Source organism: Vipera ursinii (genome assembly GCF_947247035.1).
Source record: "Vipera ursinii genome assembly, chromosome: 4".
Lineage (NCBI taxonomy): Eukaryota > Metazoa > Chordata > Lepidosauria > Squamata > Viperidae > Vipera > Vipera ursinii.
The window spans coordinates 2,405,749-2,425,817 of record NC_139514.1 but is presented as its reverse complement, the minus strand read 5'-3'; the positions used below and the strand labels follow the sequence as shown (position 1 = coordinate 2,425,817).

Here is a 20,069-nt window from a genome sequence, read left to right as displayed (position 1 = left end):
TGGCATCCACGCACTTCTGGCAGGTTGTTCTAGGCCTGGGAGACACTTCTGGCAGGCCGTTCTAGGCCTGGGAGGCCTCCTCCAGGCCTCTAAGGCCTAGAACAGATTTCCGGAAGTGGCATCCATGCACTTATGGCAGGCCGTTCTAGGCCTGGGAGGCCTCGTCTAGGCCTCTAAGGCCTAGGACAGATTTCCGGAAGTGGCATCCACGCACTTATGGCAGGCCGTTCTAGGCCTGGGAGGCCTCGTCTAAGGCCTAGAACAGATTTCCGGAAGTGGCATCCACGCACTTATGGCAGGCCGTTCTAGGCCTGGGAGGCCTCGTCCAGGCCTCTAAGGCCTAGAACAGACTTCCGGAAGTGGCATCCCCGCACTTCCGGCGGGCCGTTCTAGGCCTGAGAGGCATCCTCCGGGCCTCTAAGGCCTAGAACAGACTTCCGGAAGTGCCATCCATGCAGTGTCCCAAGGTCACATGATCCCCTTTTGCGACCTTCAAGACAAGCAAAGTCAATGGAGAAGCCAGATTCACTTAACAATCCTGTTAGTCACTTAACAACTGCAGTGATTCACTTAACAACTCTGACGGGAAAGGTCGTAAAACGGGACAATTCACTTTACCAATGTCTTGCTTGACAGCAAAGTTTAGCCTTCATCGCGGTCATAAGTCGAGTCAGCTGAGTCAGCCACCTCCCGAAACCACCTCTTATCCCACAGATGCCACAAGAGTAGTAACAAGGAACAAAATTGACCCACACCCACACCTACACACACACAAAACCCAGACTGATTTCAGCTGTAAGAGGATAGAATGGAGAGAAAAAAAAACACCACAGGGTGCTTTTCTGCTTGAGCTTTATTTTTAAAAAAGGAAGAAAGATCGACATGCGCAGCGCGTATTTTTTGTTTTTAAAAAAGGTAAGATCATTGCGACAACATCACAAATAATTTCACAGCAGGCTCGCCCACCGAAGCTTTTAAGTGCCATTTTTCTTTTCCCCCAAAATTTTTGCAGCTGGACAAAAGCGCCGGCAAGCCAGATCGTCCTTCAATCAACTCCGCCGAAAATTAACGGTTAAAGCGCGGGAAATCTGGATTCAAGCTCCTTTGCAATTTTCAGGGTCTGAATTCCTAGCTTTGTAATGCGAGTAAAGAACTTGTCAGCCAAGCAGGAGGGTGTCCCAAATACATTTGGGCTGCAGTCCCACCCCCCCATTGCAGCAATTTGGAGACAGTTGCAACCTTTGAAAGACACCTTGGGAGACTAGCAGGCTTGGAAAAGTCGATTCTTTCCGAGTCCCAAAAGGGGAATTAATTAAATTTAATTAACTGGCCAAGTGAAGCCCTTTGGGACGGTTTTGAAGTCGAGTGCGCGAGTGGGACAAAATCCATCCGTTTGTGTTTAAGTGGTGTGTGCAAGGTAGCTAGGACAAAAGTAAGACTTCAGGTAAACATAGTGTAAGACAGGCGCAGGCATCTCAGATTCTCCAGCTTGTTTAAAAAGCGCGTTAAAATTGAGATTGGACTATGGTCCGAGCAAGATAAATTACTTTTTTTTTTAAAAAAAAGAGAGGCAGACAGAGCAGGAACATCTGCAGATATCAGCAGCTACATCCAGGTCGAGACGTGTTCAGCGTAAAACTGTTCCAACATTTTAAAACAGGAAATCCACAGAGTTTTAGAAATGCATCGGTCGGGAGAACGGAGGGAATGGATCTATAGGATCGGGGCAAAAGTTTAAACTTTGCCTCGCCGGTCCGCTCAGGACAGGGTCCCCCACGATGCCCGGGCAGCCATCAGGGCACGCTTCAGCTGTTCGTAAGTCACAAACATCACCACGTTCCAGGACCCCAGGCGAAGGAAGGAGGGTGTAAAGCTAAGAGGGGAGAAAGAAGGGAAAAATGTTGCTTAAGGAAATCAGGGGGATTTAAAGCCCTGTTTTTTTTTCCCCCACCTGGGCAGCTTTCAGACGAGTGGACTTCAACTGTAATTGGGTCTTTAATCAGTTATAGGGGTTTTAGATTTTTAATCAAGGATAATTTAATCTATTTTAATTGTTATTAACTTTTTGTATTGTAATGTTGTTTTACTTGCCTTGTAAACCACCCTGGGTCCTACGGGAGAAGGGCGGTATATAAGTTCAATAAATAATAACAAAAAAAATAACTCCCAGAATCCCTCAGCCAGCCAAATCCTCTCCCCTTTCAACGCTTTTCTGGGAAGCAAAAACAGCACGGAGGAGGCTCCTGGCAAATTCATTAGATCAATTGCCAACCATTGTTAGCATACCAATTATATTTCATAACTGCCCCCTTGATATAGACAGATCTAGATGGTCGATATATGTGTATGTATATATATATAGATATTGATATATATATATATAGTTATATATATAGATATAGTTATAGATATATAGAGATGGATAGAGATAGATGATATGTAGATAGGTACATAGATGACAGAAATAGAGATATAGATATAGATAGATAGATAGATAGATAGATAGATAGATAGATAGATAGATAGATAGATAGATAGATAGATAGATATAGACAGACAGATGAGATGGATAGATGAGTGAGATAGATGAGCTAGATGATAGATATAGATGAGATAGATGATAAATAGATAGATAGATAGATAGATAGATAGATAGATGAGATAGATGATAGATAGATAGATAGATAGATAGATAGATAGATAGATAGATAGATAGATAGATATAGACAGACACAGAGCTAAATGATCAAGTGAAATGGAGAAATATTTACATAGAGAAATATATATATATATATATATATATATATATATATATATATATATATAGAGAGAGAGAGAGAGAGAGAGAGAGAGAGAGAGAGAGAGAAATAAGAGAGAGAGAGAGAGAGAGAGAGAGAAATAAGAGAGTGAATTATAGATATATATCTAGAGAGAGATGGACAGAGATGGATAGGTAGATAGGTAGATAAATAGATGATACAGATAGATAATGATAGATACATAGATCATAAATTGAGATGATCGAGAGAAATAGAAGAAGGAAGCAGAAGCCTCCAGCCTGATGATGACGGATGGGATTCCGTCGAAACGTCGCCCCTACACCTTTAGTTCTACGTGGGAAAAAACCCGAATAACCAAAGATCCATATATATATATATATATGGAGAGAGAGAGGGACAGACAGATTGTGGTCGTAAGTGGAGGACTGCCTGTGAACTCTACTCGCTGCCCCTGGACTCACCCTTTGTAGAAGGCCAGCGGCCCTTCGGTTCGGAGCATCGTCAGGGCGCACCGGACGGCATTCCTGTACTGGCCAGGAGGGGAGTTCATGTACCTGGTCTTCACCACGTCCACCGGGGAGGCGATGATGGTGGTGCAGAAGCCGGCCCCGAAGGCCGAGAGGAAGTGGCAGGGGACGTCATCTGCACGAGGAGACACGGGGAGGCTCCGAGACGGTTGTTAAGCAAATTTTGCCCCATTTTATGATCTGCCTGGCCACTGTTTCCTTGCTAAGCGTGACATCTGTTGCGTCAATTTTGTCCTCTTTTACGACCGTTCTTGCTGCAGATGTTAAGTGTATCACTGCAATTGTTGGGCGTGTCCCCCGATTGTTAAGTGAATCTGGCTTCGCCCATTGACTTTGCTTGTTAAAAGGCCGCAAAAGGGGATCATGGGACGCTGCAACCGTCATATGTACATGCCAGTTGCCAAGCCTCTGAATTTTGATCACGTGCTGCAACGGTCGTAAATGTGGACAAGGGCCCCAGGTCCCATTTTTCAGTGCCGTTGCAACTTTGAACGGTCACTGAATGAACGACTGTAAGTCGAGGACTGCCTTGTGCACACCCCTCCCTACTGCATGTACACGAAAAGAGCAGGATCGCACCGGCTCAGCGCAGTCTACCTTTCTCACCTGTCATGAGACGGTATGCGAGCAGGGTGTCCTTGATGATGTCGTAGGTCACCAGTTCAGCGCAATTCACGATGGCATTTCTGGATACGTTGGGAAGGGTGCCTAGTTGTGTGAGAAAAACACACACACACACAAACACATATTGAGAAAAGGGGAAGCCAGCCTGCCTTGCAGAGAGATTCACGGGCCGTGCCCAGAGTGTTCAGTCAATGGCTGGAGGGCTGGTTTGGAAAAGATGCACGAAGCAAGGTCAAACAGGGCACAGCAGAATCCGTAGCCAAAATGTGCCGTGTCATTAACACCCAAGCAAACATGCAGATAGTCCTCAAGGTATGAGGGCAACGGAGCCGAACATTTCTGGTGGCTAAAATTTCTGTTCTGTTCTGTTAGCAGCGGAAATGCTGGGCTCCGTTGCGGCCGTACGTTGAGGACTAGCTCTTTTAATACCATTTATTCCAGCAACTTACACAGGGCCCCCTCATTCAGTATGCAAATTAAAGGCAGTGTCCTTCATTACAGAAGAAGGCAATCAAGCCATTTCATTGAAATGTTGTTAAAAATATAAAAGCATGAAAAATAAAGGAGGAGAAAAAATAATAATAATCAACAAACGGGTTATATCGCCTCTTGAGCAACTCTCCAGGTCTTTAATGACCTCCAAAAGGCTGGTCGGCTTGGGGGGGGTGTGTGTTTCAGAAGGATGTTGGCCCTGGGGGGGGAGTGCCACTCTGAAGAGCACTGGCAGTGATGGGACCCCAACTGTGGTGGCCCCCATCAAATTTAGAATAGAATAGAATAGAATAGAATAGAATAGAATAGAATAGAATAGAATAGAATAGAATAGAATAGAATAGAATAGAATAGAATAGAATAGAATAGAATAGAATAGATATTTGATCTAGAATAGAACAGAACAAAATAGAATAGATATTGGATCTAGAATAGAACAGAACAAAATAGAATAGGATATTGGATCTAGGAATGGAATGGAACAGAATAGATATTGGATCTAGAATACAACAGAACAGAACAAAATAGAATAGGATATTGGATCTAGAACAGAACAGGAGTTGGAAGGGACCTTGGAGGTCTTCTGAGTTCATATAGGGTCTTCTAGTCCAGTCCAGCCAGAGACCCTATATGAACTCAGACAAGTGGCTGTCCAGTCTCATCTTGAAAACCTCCATTAATGGAGCGCCCACGATTTCTGGTGCCAAGCAGTTCCACTGGTTAATTGTCCTTTCTTGCTGTCAGGAAGACAGGAGACTGGCAATCCTGCAATGCAATCCAGGTTTGTCCCCCCCCCCAACCCTGATGGCTTACACAGGACGGGGTGGGTTCCCTGGTACACGGTTGGGGGACGTCCCTTACCCACCTTTCCACAGGCCCCGGACGCCCTCTTCCTTGGCGATGGTCTTGTAGGCATGCAAGGTGCCCTGGTAGCGCCGTCCAGCATCTGTCCGGATCTGGGCCTGGAATCGCACCTTGACCACGTCCGTGGGCTGGGCCACCACCACCGCCATCGCCCCCGTGGTGCCACCGGCAAGTAGCCGGCTGCCCACGCCAGCATCTGCCAAAGTCCAGGGGGGAAAAAAATACATGAAACTTTGATCCTCTTTTTGTGAACCAGACAGGCTTCCTGTTTTGGAAACAGCTTGTATATCTAATGTGTAAAAGCAAAACGTTGTGGTTGTGATGGTGATGATGATGATGATGATGATGATGATGATAATAATAATAATAATAATAATAATAATAATAATAATAATAATAATAATAATAATAAAAAAGTTGGAAGGGACCGTGGAGGTTATCTAGTCCAACCCCCCGCTCAGGCAGGAAACCCTATACCATTTCAGACAACCCTATACCATTTTTATCCCCCCTTTCCCCCCTCCTCCCTCTTCTTTTAGTTTTCTACGCTTTTTTTCCCGTTGTATTTTTAGGCTTCGATAAAATTAACACAATAAAATCATATATAAAAAAAAACTTACAGCAGTTCACTGAGTAGCCGTTCGAAGTGACGACCATTTTTTCACACTTAACGACCACTGCAGCCTCCCCACGGTCACGGGATCAAAATTTGGAGGCTTGGCAACTGACTCGTATTTATGACAGTTGCGGTGCCCTGTGGGGGGGGACGGTGTCCCGTGATCCCCTTTGGCGACTTTCCGACATGCAAAGTCCCATGGGGAAGCCGGATTCACTACGATGACTACAGAGCCTTGGTGGAGCAGTGGGCTGATGCCTCCTTAAGTAAAACCAGCTGCCTGCCATTAGTGCAGGTTCGAGTCCCACCAGGCTCAAGGTTGACTCAGCCTTCCGTCCTTCCCAGGTAGGTAAAATGAGGAGCCAGATTGTTGGGGGCAATTAAGCTGACTTTGTAATAATGCCGCTTGGGGGGTGTGTGAAAGCCCTAATAAGCAGGCATATACGGTACATAGAATGGAGGCTACTGCTAAGCTTGTAAGCCGCCCTGAGTCTTCGGAGAAGGGCGGGATATAAATGGGATTAAAATAAAATAAATAAATCACGGTTTAGCACTTTATTGCTTTTACGTACACTGCGAGCTTCAGCACCGGAGACAAATTCCTCGTGTGTCCAATCAACTCTTGGCCAATAAAGAATTCTGTTCTAACTTCACAACTGCAGTGGCTCAACTGGGGCAAGGTAGGTGGTAAAACGGGGCAAGGCTCGCTTAACAACCGTCTTGCTTAACAACATAATTTTGGGGCTCGTGGCGAGAACCCCTGGCACCCCACTTGGTCCCCGATGCCCACTTACGCTCGGAGCCCTTGGTGTAGAAGTGTTTCACGGAGTCGTAGAGTCCGATCCGGACCGAGGCGAAACTCATTTGGCGCTGAAGACCGGCCACCAGCCCGTTGTAGAGGCTCTTGGGCCCCTCGTTCCTCACCATCGTGGCCATGGTGCCGAAGGCCCCCTTGTACTGGGCCGTTTTGGGGGCGACGCTGGCCGCCTTCTCTCCTTGGATCTGAGCAGGAAGAAATGGGGGAAGGGCAGAGCATCAAAGTCACCGAGCTGCAAGGGGCCTGGGAGGTCTTCTAGTCCAGCCCCCGACTCAAGCAGGAGACCCTACTCCACCGTGGAGAAAGAGTTCTCCAAACACTTCTGGAAAACCTCCAGCGATGGAGCGTCCCCAACTTCTGGAGGACGACGGGCCCCCAAAATAGGTCTTACAATCCAAAGCAGCCATGACTGAGATCAAACCATGATTGAGATAATAATAATAACAACAACAACAACAACTATTGGCATTGACAAATTTGCCATTAGTCAATTGCAAAAGGCGGCGTTACTAGGAAATGCTTCCATCTTACGACGAGATCTGTAATTCTATCAAACATCCACATCTGCCTATCCCAGGACTCAATAGGTAGACAAAAATGCCAAACCCAGTCTGAACATCTGGCTGACTGTGTGATGCTAATAATAATAATAATAATAATAATAATAATAATAATAATAATAATAATAATAGTAGTAGTAGTAGTAGTAGTAGTAGTAGTAATAGTAATGGTAATAGTAATAGTAATAGTAAAGTTGGAAGGGACCTTGTAAGTCAACCCCCTGCTCAGGCAGGAAACCCTATACCATCTCAGACAAATGGCTGCTCCAGTCTCTTCTTAAAAACTTCCAGTGTTGGAGCATTCACAGCTTCTGGAGGCTGGTTGTTCCACTGGTTAGTTGTCCTCACTATCAGGAAGTTTCTCCTTAGTTCCAGGTTGCCTCTCTCCTTCAACCAAGGAGAAACTTCCTGAGCTAGATTTGAGTTAGATTTTTCAACCTTGATCAATTGCAAACAGGCGTGTCCCACCAGCAGCACCCCCCCCGGCCACCTACCGGACAGGAGGACTCAAGTGAGGACCTAGCTTGGAATCCTTGCCCAGCCACAAGCGTCATAAGCTTGAGCTGCCCCAAGATCCACGAAGGCTTAATTGGTCGTTCCCAGGGCAAAACGAACAGTCTGGGCAGATTCTTGTAAAATGTACGCCAAGCAATAAAGTTGCTGACTTTCGGTATTCATCAGAAACTACAGGCAGTCCTCAGCTTACAGCAGTCTGACCGTTCAGAGTTAGCCCCGAAAAAAGTGACTTACGACCGGTTTTCATGGCTTACGACCATTGCAGCAACTCCGTGGTCACATGATCAAAATTCAGACGTGTGGCAACTGGTTCCTATTTATGACAGTTGCAGTTTCCCCTTTGGCGACCTTCTGACAAGCATAGTCAACGGGGGAAGCCGGATTCACTTAGCAACCACGTGACTCACTTAAAAACCACACCGATTCACTGAAAAACGGTGACAAGGAAGGTCGTAAAATGGGGCAGAACTCTTACAACCATCTCGCTTAGCAAAGGAAATTTGGCGTTCAGCTCTGGCCGTAAGCCGAGGACTCCCCGTATCTAGGGCAAAGAATAAAGTGACCAACTTTAGCTATTCACAAGAAACTATGGTTCGTTGCAGCTGGTCGTTACCTGATCCGAGAATTGCCTCCAGCCGATGTTTGGGGCAAGCATCCCCCCTCCTAAAGGACCAGGTTGGTTGACCCCGGAGGTGGAGTGCTAATCCTGGGCTCTAGCAAAACCAGGCAGCCTGGCGGTTCAGTGGTTAAGACGCTGGGCTTGTCAGTTGGAAAACCAGGAGCCCGGGTTCGAGACCCGAGCGTCACATGGATGGGGTGAGCTCCCATCCTTGCCTCAGCTCCCGCCCGCCAAGCAGCTCCAAAGCACGCAAATGCGAGTAGATAAATAGGTACCACTTCGGTGGGAAGGTCACGGCGTTCTGTGATGCCACGACAGACGCGTGACTGTGGAAATGTCTTTGAACACCGCTGGCTCAACGGCCTCGATTCGGAGACGGCAACCTTCGAGTCGGCAACGACTAGCCGAGGGAAACCTGGGAGTTGCTGGTTATCCCCTCCACCTTCGGAGAAATCAAGAGTGCGAAACATCGCCAGGCGCTCACCTGTAACCGGACCTTTGCCGTATCCAATGGGAAAGTGATCAAGTCGGCAATGCAGGCCGCCGTCCCGGCGCCCAAAAATTTGACAGCCGCCGTTGGAGGGACATCGGAGGGCTTAAATCCGACCATGGTGGATGAGTTCAGGAGGGTTTTAGGCAGCGAGGAAGGGGTGAAGGGTTCGAAAGCAGCCAGGTAAAGCAGCTGAGGCGCGTGGGAGCCGAAAGGCCAGAGGAAGCAGCTCCGTCTGTGCAGAGTTGAAAAAGAAGAATATTTATTATCTGCGGTCTGATCAACGCAGGAGAATCCTAAAATTCACTACTGTACCTTCCGGGGTGTTAATGGATTGCGACAGAGGTGCAGATAGTCTGGAAATGCTCTAGGCCCGGTCTCCTGCTTGAGCAAGGGGTTGGACTAGAAGACCTCCAAGGTCCCTTCCAGCTCTGTTATTCTATACAGGTAGTCCTCAACTTAGAACCATTTAGTGACCATTCAAAGTTACAACAACACTGGAAAAAAGGACTTATGACCCTTTTTCACACTTATGACCGTCGCGGCATCTCCCGTGGTCACATGACCAAAACGCTTTGTGACTCTTTATATATAATTATATATATATATATATATATATATATATATATATATATATATATATATATATATATATATATATATATATATATATATATATATATATATATATATATATATATATATATATATATATATAAAGAATTTGTCAAGGCTTTTTGAATGCACCTTGCTAATTAACTCTTTCTTTCCTGCTTGGCCTGACTCAAGGCTTATCCACAGGATATAGTCAACTTATGACAGCTCATTATTTGTGTAAATTATTCAAATTGCTAATAAAGAATTTGGGAGGCTGAGATGATCATTTCGAACTTCTTACGTTCTCATCAGTCATACCCTTTATCTGAGATTCGAACATGGGCTGATTATATATTAGGCAAATAGCCTTGACAAATTCTTAACACATATTTCCCTTGCCTTCTAGCTAATCAAAGAGAGAAAGAACCTGTGGCTCAGGAAGTTAAAACAACTGCCTAATATATAATCAGCCCAGGTTCGAATCTCAGATAAAGGGTATGACTGACTGATGAGAACATAAGAAGTTCGAAATGATCATCTCAGCCTCCCAAATTCTTTATTAGCAATTTGAATAATTTACACACACACACATACATACATATATACATACATACACACACACACACACACACACACACACATATATAATTTTTGTAGGGTTAGGGTTAAGGTTAGGATTAGGGGTGGTTTTTTTTTTAAGATAACATCCTTGATATTTAGCAAACAGCATATTGTCTGGGTTCATGTATTTAAAAAACAATAAGTAAGAGTTAATTTCTGTATTATCATAATATGTTAGTTAATGGCTCAGTAGTCTTTTTCTTACTAGTATATATTTAATGTTACATAGTACATATCACCTTCCTCTCTCTCAACTCGTTTTTCTAGCCATTGGCAAAAGTTGTCCCGTGTCCTAAAGTACGCTGAGTCTTCTTTCTCTTTTATCTTTAATCTCAGTCTGTCCCTTTCTGCACAATCTCGAATTTTCCTAATTAGTTCTTCTTCCATTGGTATGTTTCCATTTTTCCAATATTGGGCAAATGCAATTCTTGCTGCAGTTAGTATATATAAAATTAAATATATATAATCTTTCTCGTAGTTTCCTCCTATTATGCGTAACAGAGAGAGTTCTGGCTTGAAATCTATATTTTTTTAGTCATTTTTTTCCAACCAAACGTGTATTTATGACCCAAATCTTTTAGCTTTAGGGCATGTCCTCCAGATTTGATAATAAGTACCTGGTTTTTTTTTACATTTCCAATACTTATTTGATGTACTTTTCGAACATTTTCGCTAATCTCACCAATGTTAGATGCCATCTGTAAAACATTTTGTATAAGTCTTCTTTGTAAGCCACTGCTTTGTTACCGTATTTTCCGGCGTATAAGACGACTGGGCGTATAAGACGACCCCCCCCCCCAACTTTTGAGGTGATTTTCATGGGTTAAAAAGTCGTCTTATACGCCGGAAAATACGGTAATTTAGCATTTCTTTTCCATAATCTTTGCCAGTTTTCTAATTGTTTTCTAATTCACTTAAGAACTGCAGTGATTCGCTTAACGGCGGTGACAAGACAGGTCATAAAATGGGGCAAAAGTCACTTCACAACTGCCTGTCTTAGCAACGGAGGTTTGGGGCACATAGTCGTAAGTCAAGAATCCCTTGTAAACAAGACTCGTTGGAGCTACCTTTTCAAGATTCCCCAAAACAAAGTTACCTTATTCAAGTATATCAGGATCGATCGATCGGTTTGATCAAGCTTCTCTAAAGGATTCCCATTTGTCAAATTGGTTTAACACAAATCCAGCCGAACTCCCTTGACGTGCCATAGAAAGATGGGCAGAAAGACGACACTGAAAAATCATAATATTTATCCTGCAGAAATAAAAGGATAAATTAAAAAATAGCTGGACATAGGGTGGTACTGGTTATTATTTATTATTTGTTACGACCGATGATTAATTATGGTGACTTTCCAGATCAGTGGTTCTAAATCTGGGCAACTTAAAAGATGGGTGGGCTTCAACTCCCAGAATTTCTGGGAGTTGAAGTCCACCCGTCTTAAAGTTGCCGAAGCTTGGAAAACATTGACTTAGATTCAACAGTTTCTCTTTGGGAGATCTCAGCAAAGGCTCCGTTGTTGATCTGGCTTCGGACCAACAATTTTTGCTACACATCCTGACACTCGGCGATTCCCAGAGACAGAACCAGCTCAGGCTGGCACCAAATTGGATGAAGACCAAAACTAAAACAAATTTTATTTTATTATTTTATTTTATTTTATTACATTTATATACCGCCCTTTCCCGAAGGACTCAGGGCGGTTTACAGGGTGATTAAAAAACAGAGATACTAAAATAAAAATAAAATAAATCCTTTTTAAGTGAAGCCAGCCGCAGCCCAGATCCTACCACATCTGGGGTATCTTCCATGCAACACCCCAGAATAAGAAGAAAAAGTCATTTAGGCAAACTAGAAAACAGGCATGCAAGTAGATACCAAGCAAACAATCCTTCCTCCGACCCACCATTCCTGATTTTATGGTTGCTCCCTGGGAAATTATTCTTGCCTGAGTTTTACCCCGCTTTTGCAGTTCGCAGCAAGTCGGAAAAACAGCTGAATGGAGTTTACAGGTAGTTCTCGACTTACAAGAGATTACTTAGTGACCAAAGTTACAAGGGCGCTGAAAACAAGGGACTTATCTGCATTTTTCACACTTACGACCGTTTCAGCATGCCAGGTGATCAAAATTCGGGCTGATTTGTATTTATGATGGTCGCAGTGTCCCGGGGTCATATGATTCCCCCTTTTGTGATCTTCTGACACACAAAATCGATTGGGAAGCCAGGTTAATTTAACAACCATGTTACTAACTTAACAGCTGCCGTGATTCCCTTAACAACGGTGGCAAGGAAGGTCGGAAAATGGGGCAAAGCTGAGCAAACAACTGTCTCGCTTAGCAACAGAAATTTTGGGCTGCGTTGCGGTTGTAAGTTGAGGGCTAACTGTAGGAAGTTTTTCTGGCCATTTATTTTTCGATTTCCAGATAAGATTCCCAATCCCCGCGCATTCAAATATTAACTTAATCAAGTACAGCTCAGTCCATGGAGTTCATCCAAATTTTAGCTATTTACAGGCGGTCCTCAGCTTACAACCCAAATGGAGCCTGCCCAACGCGGTCATAACGCACGACAGTTGTCCAGCAGGTGACTCATACGACTGATCCAGTTTTACGACTGTTTGTGCCAGTCGTTAAGCAAACTCAGGGTTTTTGCTGAAAACTGGAAACAAATACGCCTTTTTTTTTTGCAAAACTCTCGCAAAACGATGGATGCTGCAAACGGCTGTAAATTCAACTCGGTTGCCAAGCCGCCCGAAGTGCAAACAAGAGTCTGGGGGTGGTGGTGGGGTGGTCGGGGGATGGACCATCAGAACTTCGAATCTGGGGTGTGCGTCAATCAGAGTCGAGCTGGAAGGGACCTTGGAGGTCATCAAGTCCAACCCCATCCTCAAGCAGGAGACCCTGTACTATTTCAGACAAGTGGCTGTCCAGTCTTTTCTTAAAAACCTCCAGTGATGGGGAAGGAAGGAAGGAAGGAAGGCAGAATAACAGAATAGACAGTTGGAAGGGACCTTGGAGGTCATCTAGTCCAACCCCCTTCTCAAGCAGGAGACCCTCTACCATTCCAGACAGCTGGCTGTCCAGTCTCTTCTTAAAAACCTCCAGTGATGGAGAAGGAAAGGAAGGAAGGGAAAAAGGAAGGAAGGCAACCAGAATAACAGTTGGAAGGATCCTTGGAGGTCATCTAGTCCAACCCCCTGCTCAAGCAGGAGACCCTGTACCCTTTCAGACGAATAGCTGTCCAGTCTTTTCTTAAAAATCTCCAGCGATGAAGCACCCACAACTGTGCCATCAGAAGTGCCCCCCCCGGTAAGTCCATCGGAACATTGTGACCAGTCATAACTAGAGGACGACCAGCATAAGCCTCTGGAAGCCAATTGGCGAGAAGGCCTCGGGGTAAAAAGTTGATCTTCTGAAGGTCTGAAGGACCATCTCAGCTGCAGCAGCTTGGAAACGATTTATACGACTCGTCCTCAACTTACAATCACAGCTGGGCCCAGAACTCATGTTGCTAAGTGAGACAACCGTTAAGGGGTTTTTGCCCCCCCCCCATTTTACGACCTTTCTTGCCACAGTTGTTAAGCGAATCCCTACAGTTGTCTGAAATGGTATAGGGCAGGGGTCGGCAACCTCGGCTCTTTTATGACTCGTGGACTTCAACTCCCAGAATTCCTGAGCCAGCTATGCTGGCTCAGGAATTCTGGGAGTTGAAGTCCACGAGTCATAAAAGAGCCGAGGTTGCCGACCCCTGGTATAGGGTTTCCCCGCCTGAGCAGCAGGTTGGACTAGATGACCTCCAAGGTCCCTTCCAACTTTATTAATTATAGTTATAAGTCCCCATTGACTTCGCTTCTCAGAAGGGCGCAAAAGGGAGTCGCGTAACCGTGGGACACTGCCACCGTCATAACCAGGAGTCAGTTGCCCAGCGTCTCAGTTTTGATCACAAGACCCCCGTGGGGATGCCGTAACAGTTGTGTGAAAAAAAAAGTCACAAGACACTCTTCTCAGTGAGGTTGTAGAATTAGAATAGAAGCTGGAAGGGACCTCGGAGGTCTTCTAGTCCAGCCCCCTGCTCAAGCAGGAGAACCTATGCCATTCCAGACAAGTAACTTTGTAACATTGAGTGGTCGCTAAATGAACTGCCGTAAGTCAAGGACTACCTCCGTTTGCATTCTCCTGCAATGTATTTTCAAATTATCTGTTTTTATTCTGTTGGTTTGCTGCCCATCTCTCCCACTCTAGCCTCCGGAACTGGCCTTTCCTGGTGGTCTCCCATTCAAGGACTAACACCAAGCCCCCGCCCAGCCAGGTCCCATCACCTCCTGCCACAAGAAAATTACAAGACTGTATTAAAAGAAAACATATTTGGATCCACAAAAGAGCAACCAAGGCAGGCTTTTGACAGCTTCCCTATTCTAAATTCCACTTTTCTATGTTTGGTTTTCTGATTTACTGCTTGGTGTTGCATCCATTTGTTGCATCTGAGGCCAAAAGTGTTGGAGGGATACAATAGCCAAGGGGCTGCCCCAAAGAAGAGGGAGTCAAGCTCTTCTCCAAAGCGCCTGAAGGCAGGAGAAGCAGCAATGGATGGAAACTAACCAAGGAGAGAAGCAACCTGGAACTAAGGAGAAACTTCCTGACAGTCAGAACAATGAACCAGTGGAACTCCTTGCCTCCAGAAGCGGTGAATGTTCCAACACTGGAAGTTTTTAAGAAGAGACTGGACAGCTATTTGTCTGAAATGGTATAGGGTTTCCTGCCTGAGCAGGGGGTTGGACTAGATGACCTCAAGGTCCCTTCCAACTCTATTATTATTATTATTATTATTATTATTATTATTATTATTATTATTATTATTATTATTATTATTATTATTATTATTATTATTAACAACCTGCCTCCAGAAGCTGTGAATGCTCCAACAGTGGAAATTTTTAAGAAGAGACTGGACAGCCATTTGTCTGAAATGGTATAGGGTTTCCTGCCTGAGCAGGGGGTTGGACTAGATGACCTCCAAGGTCCCTTCCAACAATCATCATCATTATTATTATTAGTTTGTTGGTCAACTGTAGGAAATCACAGCACTTTAAACACAGAAGCCAATTTGCAAAAAATGGAAGAAAACGTGATTCACCTTGGTTACAAAAAGCCTGTTCAATTCCCCCCCCCCTCCAGAATGTTTTATTTAGTTTTCAATATCAGGTTAACTACATTAATGTAAGTCCAAGATACAAATAAAGAAATGATAAAAAAACATCCAAGATCTACTGCAATATAGGTAAATAAAAAGACATGTGAATATTTACCCTACATAAAGGATACACCAAAGTATAATTTATTACTATTCAGGTAAACCACAAACTCCACGCACATTGGATAAAATTGTGGTTCCTGCTTCTAAAATCCCATTACTTTATCTGTGGATTATATATTATATATATTTCTAATGTAGAAACTGAATAGGCCTTTGCTAATCCACAGCTGCTGGTCTCTTTATGTGTCCTGATGCAGCATCATATCCACCATAAATAACTTTAACCCTCAATCCCCAGATTGTAGTGCGATGCAATTAACCATCTGGTTTATTTTAAAAACTGCTTAAACACACACACACACACACACACACACACACACACACACACACAAATTAGGCTTTCAAACCAAAGAGCAACTTGGCAAAACTTGCGTTTGGAATTTTATTCAAAGATATCAACAGGTAAATCTGAGCTCTTACCTTGCAGCTGCTGGTGATAAACTCAGCCAGGCCCCAATTTATTTTAAAGATAGTTTATTGGCCAAACCAGGTTTTCTGTGGGCTCACCCATCACCCCAAAACCGATCCAACGGCCGAGTTCACATCAAATATTAGTGGGATAAGGAGGAACCCCCCCCCCCAAAAAAAAGAGAGCGCAAGGAAGGAGTCAAATGCTTCCAAGGACTGAGGGGACAAGCAAGCCGGGATCCCTACTGGAAATTGTGCGCTGCATTCACACAACACCTTTAGCCTGCTTACAAAACTAACCCATTTTGGGGGGCTTGCCCAAACTGACAAACAGAGGCTGCCCTCACCCAACCCATTAAGGCAGGAAAAGAACCCCAACCAAGCTTTGGATCCTGGCTGAAAGCCTCTTTCCTGGATGCACCTAACCTGGTTAAAGCAGGTTGTTTGAACGCAGCCCCGGCAGCTTCCTTCCTACGGAAATGACAAACGCAGGAGCCCAAAGACCACCTCTTCCAGCCTGCGGGGGGGGGGGGAAGCAGGGAAGGGGGGGGGAAAGATGGGCATTGCAGTCGGCCAGCTGAACCAAAGCAGAGACCCCAGCCTCAATTGCCAGGCAGGGGCCGGTGGTGCAAAGAAGGCTTTCAAGACTAGACAATCACCTGTCTGAGCAGGGGGCTGGACTAGAAGACCTCCAAGGTCCCTTCCAGCTCCTATTCTAAGAGACCAGACAGTCCCTTGTACCGGAGAGTGCGTGGTTTTGCGTGCTGCCTGCCTCCCACGGATGGGGCTTTTGCTCGGTAGCGGTCCACAGATGGGGGGTGGGTGGGTTTGGGGACCCCTGCTTTAGCTTCTCCTGCTTGAGCAGGGGGCTGGACTAGAAGACCTCCAAGGTCCCTCCCAGCTCCTATTCTATTCTAAGAGACGAGAGCGCGTGGGTTTGCATGCTGCCTGCCTCCCACGGATGGGGCTTTGCTCAATAGCGGTCCACAGACTGGGGGGGGGGTTGAGTTGGGGACCCCTGCTTTGGGGCTGGACTAGAAGACCTCCAAGGTCCCTCCCAGCTCCTATTCTATTCTAAGGGACGAGAGTGCGTGGTTTTGCGTGCTGCCTGCCTCCCACGGATGGGGCTTTGCTCAGTAGTGGTCCACAGATGGGGGGGTTTGGGGACCCCTGCTTTAGCTTCTGCTTGAGCAGGGGGCTGGACTAGAAGACCTCCAAGGTCCCTCCCAGCTCCTATTCTATTCTAAGGGACGAGAGCGCATGGGGCTTTTGCTCGGTAGCGGTCCACAGACCGGGGGTGGTGGTGGGTGGGTTTGGGGGGTTGGGGACCCCTGCTTTAGCTTCTCCTGCTTGAGCAGGGGGCTGGACTAGAAGACCTCCAAGGACCCTCCCAGCTCCTATTCTATTCACTTCTAAAGGGAGAGCCAGGAAGAGGGGACCCCGAGAGAGGCGGAGGGACCCTCCCCCGGGGAAATAAAAGGCGCAGGGGACCCCTTTGCAAGGGGGGAGGGCAGGAGAAGCCCCCTCCCCAACGGCGGGCTCACCTGGGATGCGGGGAAAGCGAAGCGAAGCAGCGAGCGGAGCGTCCGGGGAGGCGAGCAAGCGAGCCGGGCAGCGGAGCGGACGGACGGGCGAGGCAGAGCCCAGCGGAGGCAGCCTTTATAGCGGCCGGTCGCCGCCTCGCCCCCCGGCCCGCCCCCCACCCCACCCCGGCCGGCCTCCGCCCCCGCGCAGCCCTGCAGCCCTTGGCAAGGCTGGGCTGCGTTCCCACGACCCGCGGAACCCGGGTCAGCCTCTTTTTTTTTTTAATCCTCCCCTAGCTGGCGCTTGAGATTTTCCCCATCCCCCGCGGGGTCGTGTGGATCCGTCGCTCGGGGACGGAGTCCCGGGGGTCGAGAGGAATGGAAGAAAACAAAAGGGATCCCAAAAGATCGGCCGGCAGGAGCCGACCCAGCTGGGGGGGGGGAGGGATGCGGGGATGAGGGCTTGCGAGGCTAGTGCCCGACCCGCGTTGTGTGAACGCGGCTGTAAACACACACACACACACCCCGTCTCCTCCCCCTCCCCCGGAGCCCGGTATCCTAGCAACGAGCAGGGCATGCAGCAACCCCTCCAGATGTGGACACGCCCACTTTTGCTCTGCCCTCCCCCCTCGCAGGGTTAGGGGACTACAATGCCACTAATCCCCCCCCAGGGACTGTGGGTGTCTGAGTTGCAGCCCTGCTTAGGTGTGTGTGTGTGTGTGTGTGTGTGCCTCCAAAAGTGGTGAATGCTCCAACACTGGAAGTTTTTAAGAAGAGACTGGACAGCCGTTTGTCCGAAGCGATATAGGATTTCCTGCCCGAGCAGGGGGTTGGACTAGATGACCTCCAGGGTCCCTTCCAACATTATTATTATTAATGCTCAAGAGGAAACCCTACGCCATTTCAGGCAAACGGTGGCCCAGTCTCTTCCTGACAGTGAGGACAACTAACCACTGGAACAACCTGCCTCCAGAAGCTGTGAATGCTCCAACACTGGAAGTTTTTAAGAAGAAAATGGACAGCCATTTGTCTGAAAGGGTACAGGGTTTCCTGCCTGAGCAGGGGGTTGGACTAGATGACCTCCAAGGTCCCTTCCAACATTATTATTATTATTATAATCAGAAGGGGGAGAGGGCCCTGGATTCTAAAGGGCAGCTGCTGGGCTCTCCGATGCACCCAGGGCTAAGCCATGAATGGTGGTTTACGAAGCAGGTAGCAGCAGCGTTGGGAGGCCCAGCTGAATCCTAGAGATGGGTGAGGCCGAAGTGCCACAACTGGGGTCCACAATACATTGCACAAAGGTGTACAGTGATGTCATGATGTTTTTTTGCTAACACCTGCGGTGATTCAATGAACTGCTGTGGCAAGAAAAAAAATGGGCCATAAAATGGGGGCAAAGCTCCCTTAACGAATGTCTCGCTTTGCGACGGAAATGTTGGACTCCATTGTGGACGTAAAGCGAGGACTGCACCACCAAGAGCCGGGGGGGGGCCAAACCAATTTTAAATCATGGCCTTCCAATTCCAACAACTATTGTATTTCTTAAAGTCACCCCCTCTTTCGTCCATATACTAAACCACAAGCTGCAAAACACAGTTTCACATCTAGGAGTCCTAATTCTCCTTTTTTTTTTTTAGCATCCTGTAGCTGAAGTTTGCGTTGAATTCTCCATTTCTTGCCCCGCCGGATAAATTTAGAAATATCTTTTTGACATTACTTAAAAAGGTACATCATCCCTCATCGATTTTGTCCGAAATAAAAATAGGCGTTCTGGGTTAAACGTTCATCTTAACTGCAGAAATTCTTCCTTACCATGACAATTGCATTTCCCCCCCACACACACACCTTTTTTCAACTTCATTCTGTACCTTAACACAATTATTTTGACGCAGCATACAATTTGCATTTGTTCAATGTTTAGCTCAAAATGTTTAAACCTTTTCTCTCAGTTTTAAAACCACATTTCTTCATCATTGTCTGTCTGGACCCTGCACGGTTGTATTTGATCAAAATCTTGGTTTTCATTTATTAATCATAAAACCCCTGTCAAAATCTTTCAAATTTCTTTTCCCCCATCAAAAACTCGGTCCCTTTCAGAAAAATTCTAGCGCTTTTCAAACTTTTAAGATGTGTCGGTTTCAACTCCCAGAGTTCCCCATGCTGGCTGGGGGGAATTCTGGGAATTGAAGTCCACGCATTGTAAAGTTGCCAGATTTGGGGAAAAAAATCCCTATTTTAGTCTCTTCTTAACTAAGAATAACTCAGTTGTTGGAAGTGGAAAAGAATCAGGCTAGAAATCTCTCCATACAATTCAGTGAAAATTGTCCTAAGAAAACAATGAATATTTATTTTATTTATTTTTATTTTAATTCCATTTATATCCCGCCCTTCTCTGAAGACTCAGGGCGGCTTACACCAAGGCTCTTATTCACACACATGTAAAAGTACGAGTAATCCTCACTTAAGGACTACCCGCTTAGCGACTGTTCAGAGTTACGCTGAACACCCCAAAAGCTACTTATAACCTGGTTCTGAGGGCTGCGCGCACGCACTCACTCACACACACACACACACACAAAACCACACACATGGTCACATGACTGGATATTGTGTGCTTGTCCAGGTGGATTGCAGCGTGTTGCCGAGTTTCATATTAGGTAATCATAATTTATGCCAATTTTTTTGGTCCTTTTCAGATCG

The 20,069-nt window shown here is 46.0% G+C and overlaps 1 protein-coding gene across 1 annotated transcript; it reads right to left on the bottom strand.

Moving 5' to 3' along the window:
• Positions 1-846: 846 nt before the first annotated feature.
• Positions 847-17,471, bottom strand: LOC310640070 (dicarboxylate carrier UCP2-like). Its single transcript, XM_083362170.1, has 8 exons — positions 17,391-17,471; positions 11,220-11,377; positions 8,900-9,140; positions 6,698-6,905; positions 5,289-5,483; positions 3,914-4,015; positions 3,242-3,422; positions 847-1,873 (listed from the first exon to the last, which is right to left on the bottom strand). The coding sequence occupies exons 3-8, from the start codon at positions 9,023-9,025 to the stop codon at positions 1,759-1,761; spliced, it is 927 nt and encodes a 308-aa protein (XP_083218296.1). The 5' UTR covers positions 9,026-9,140; positions 11,220-11,377; positions 17,391-17,471; the 3' UTR covers positions 847-1,758.
• Positions 17,472-20,069: the final 2,598 nt, after the last annotated feature.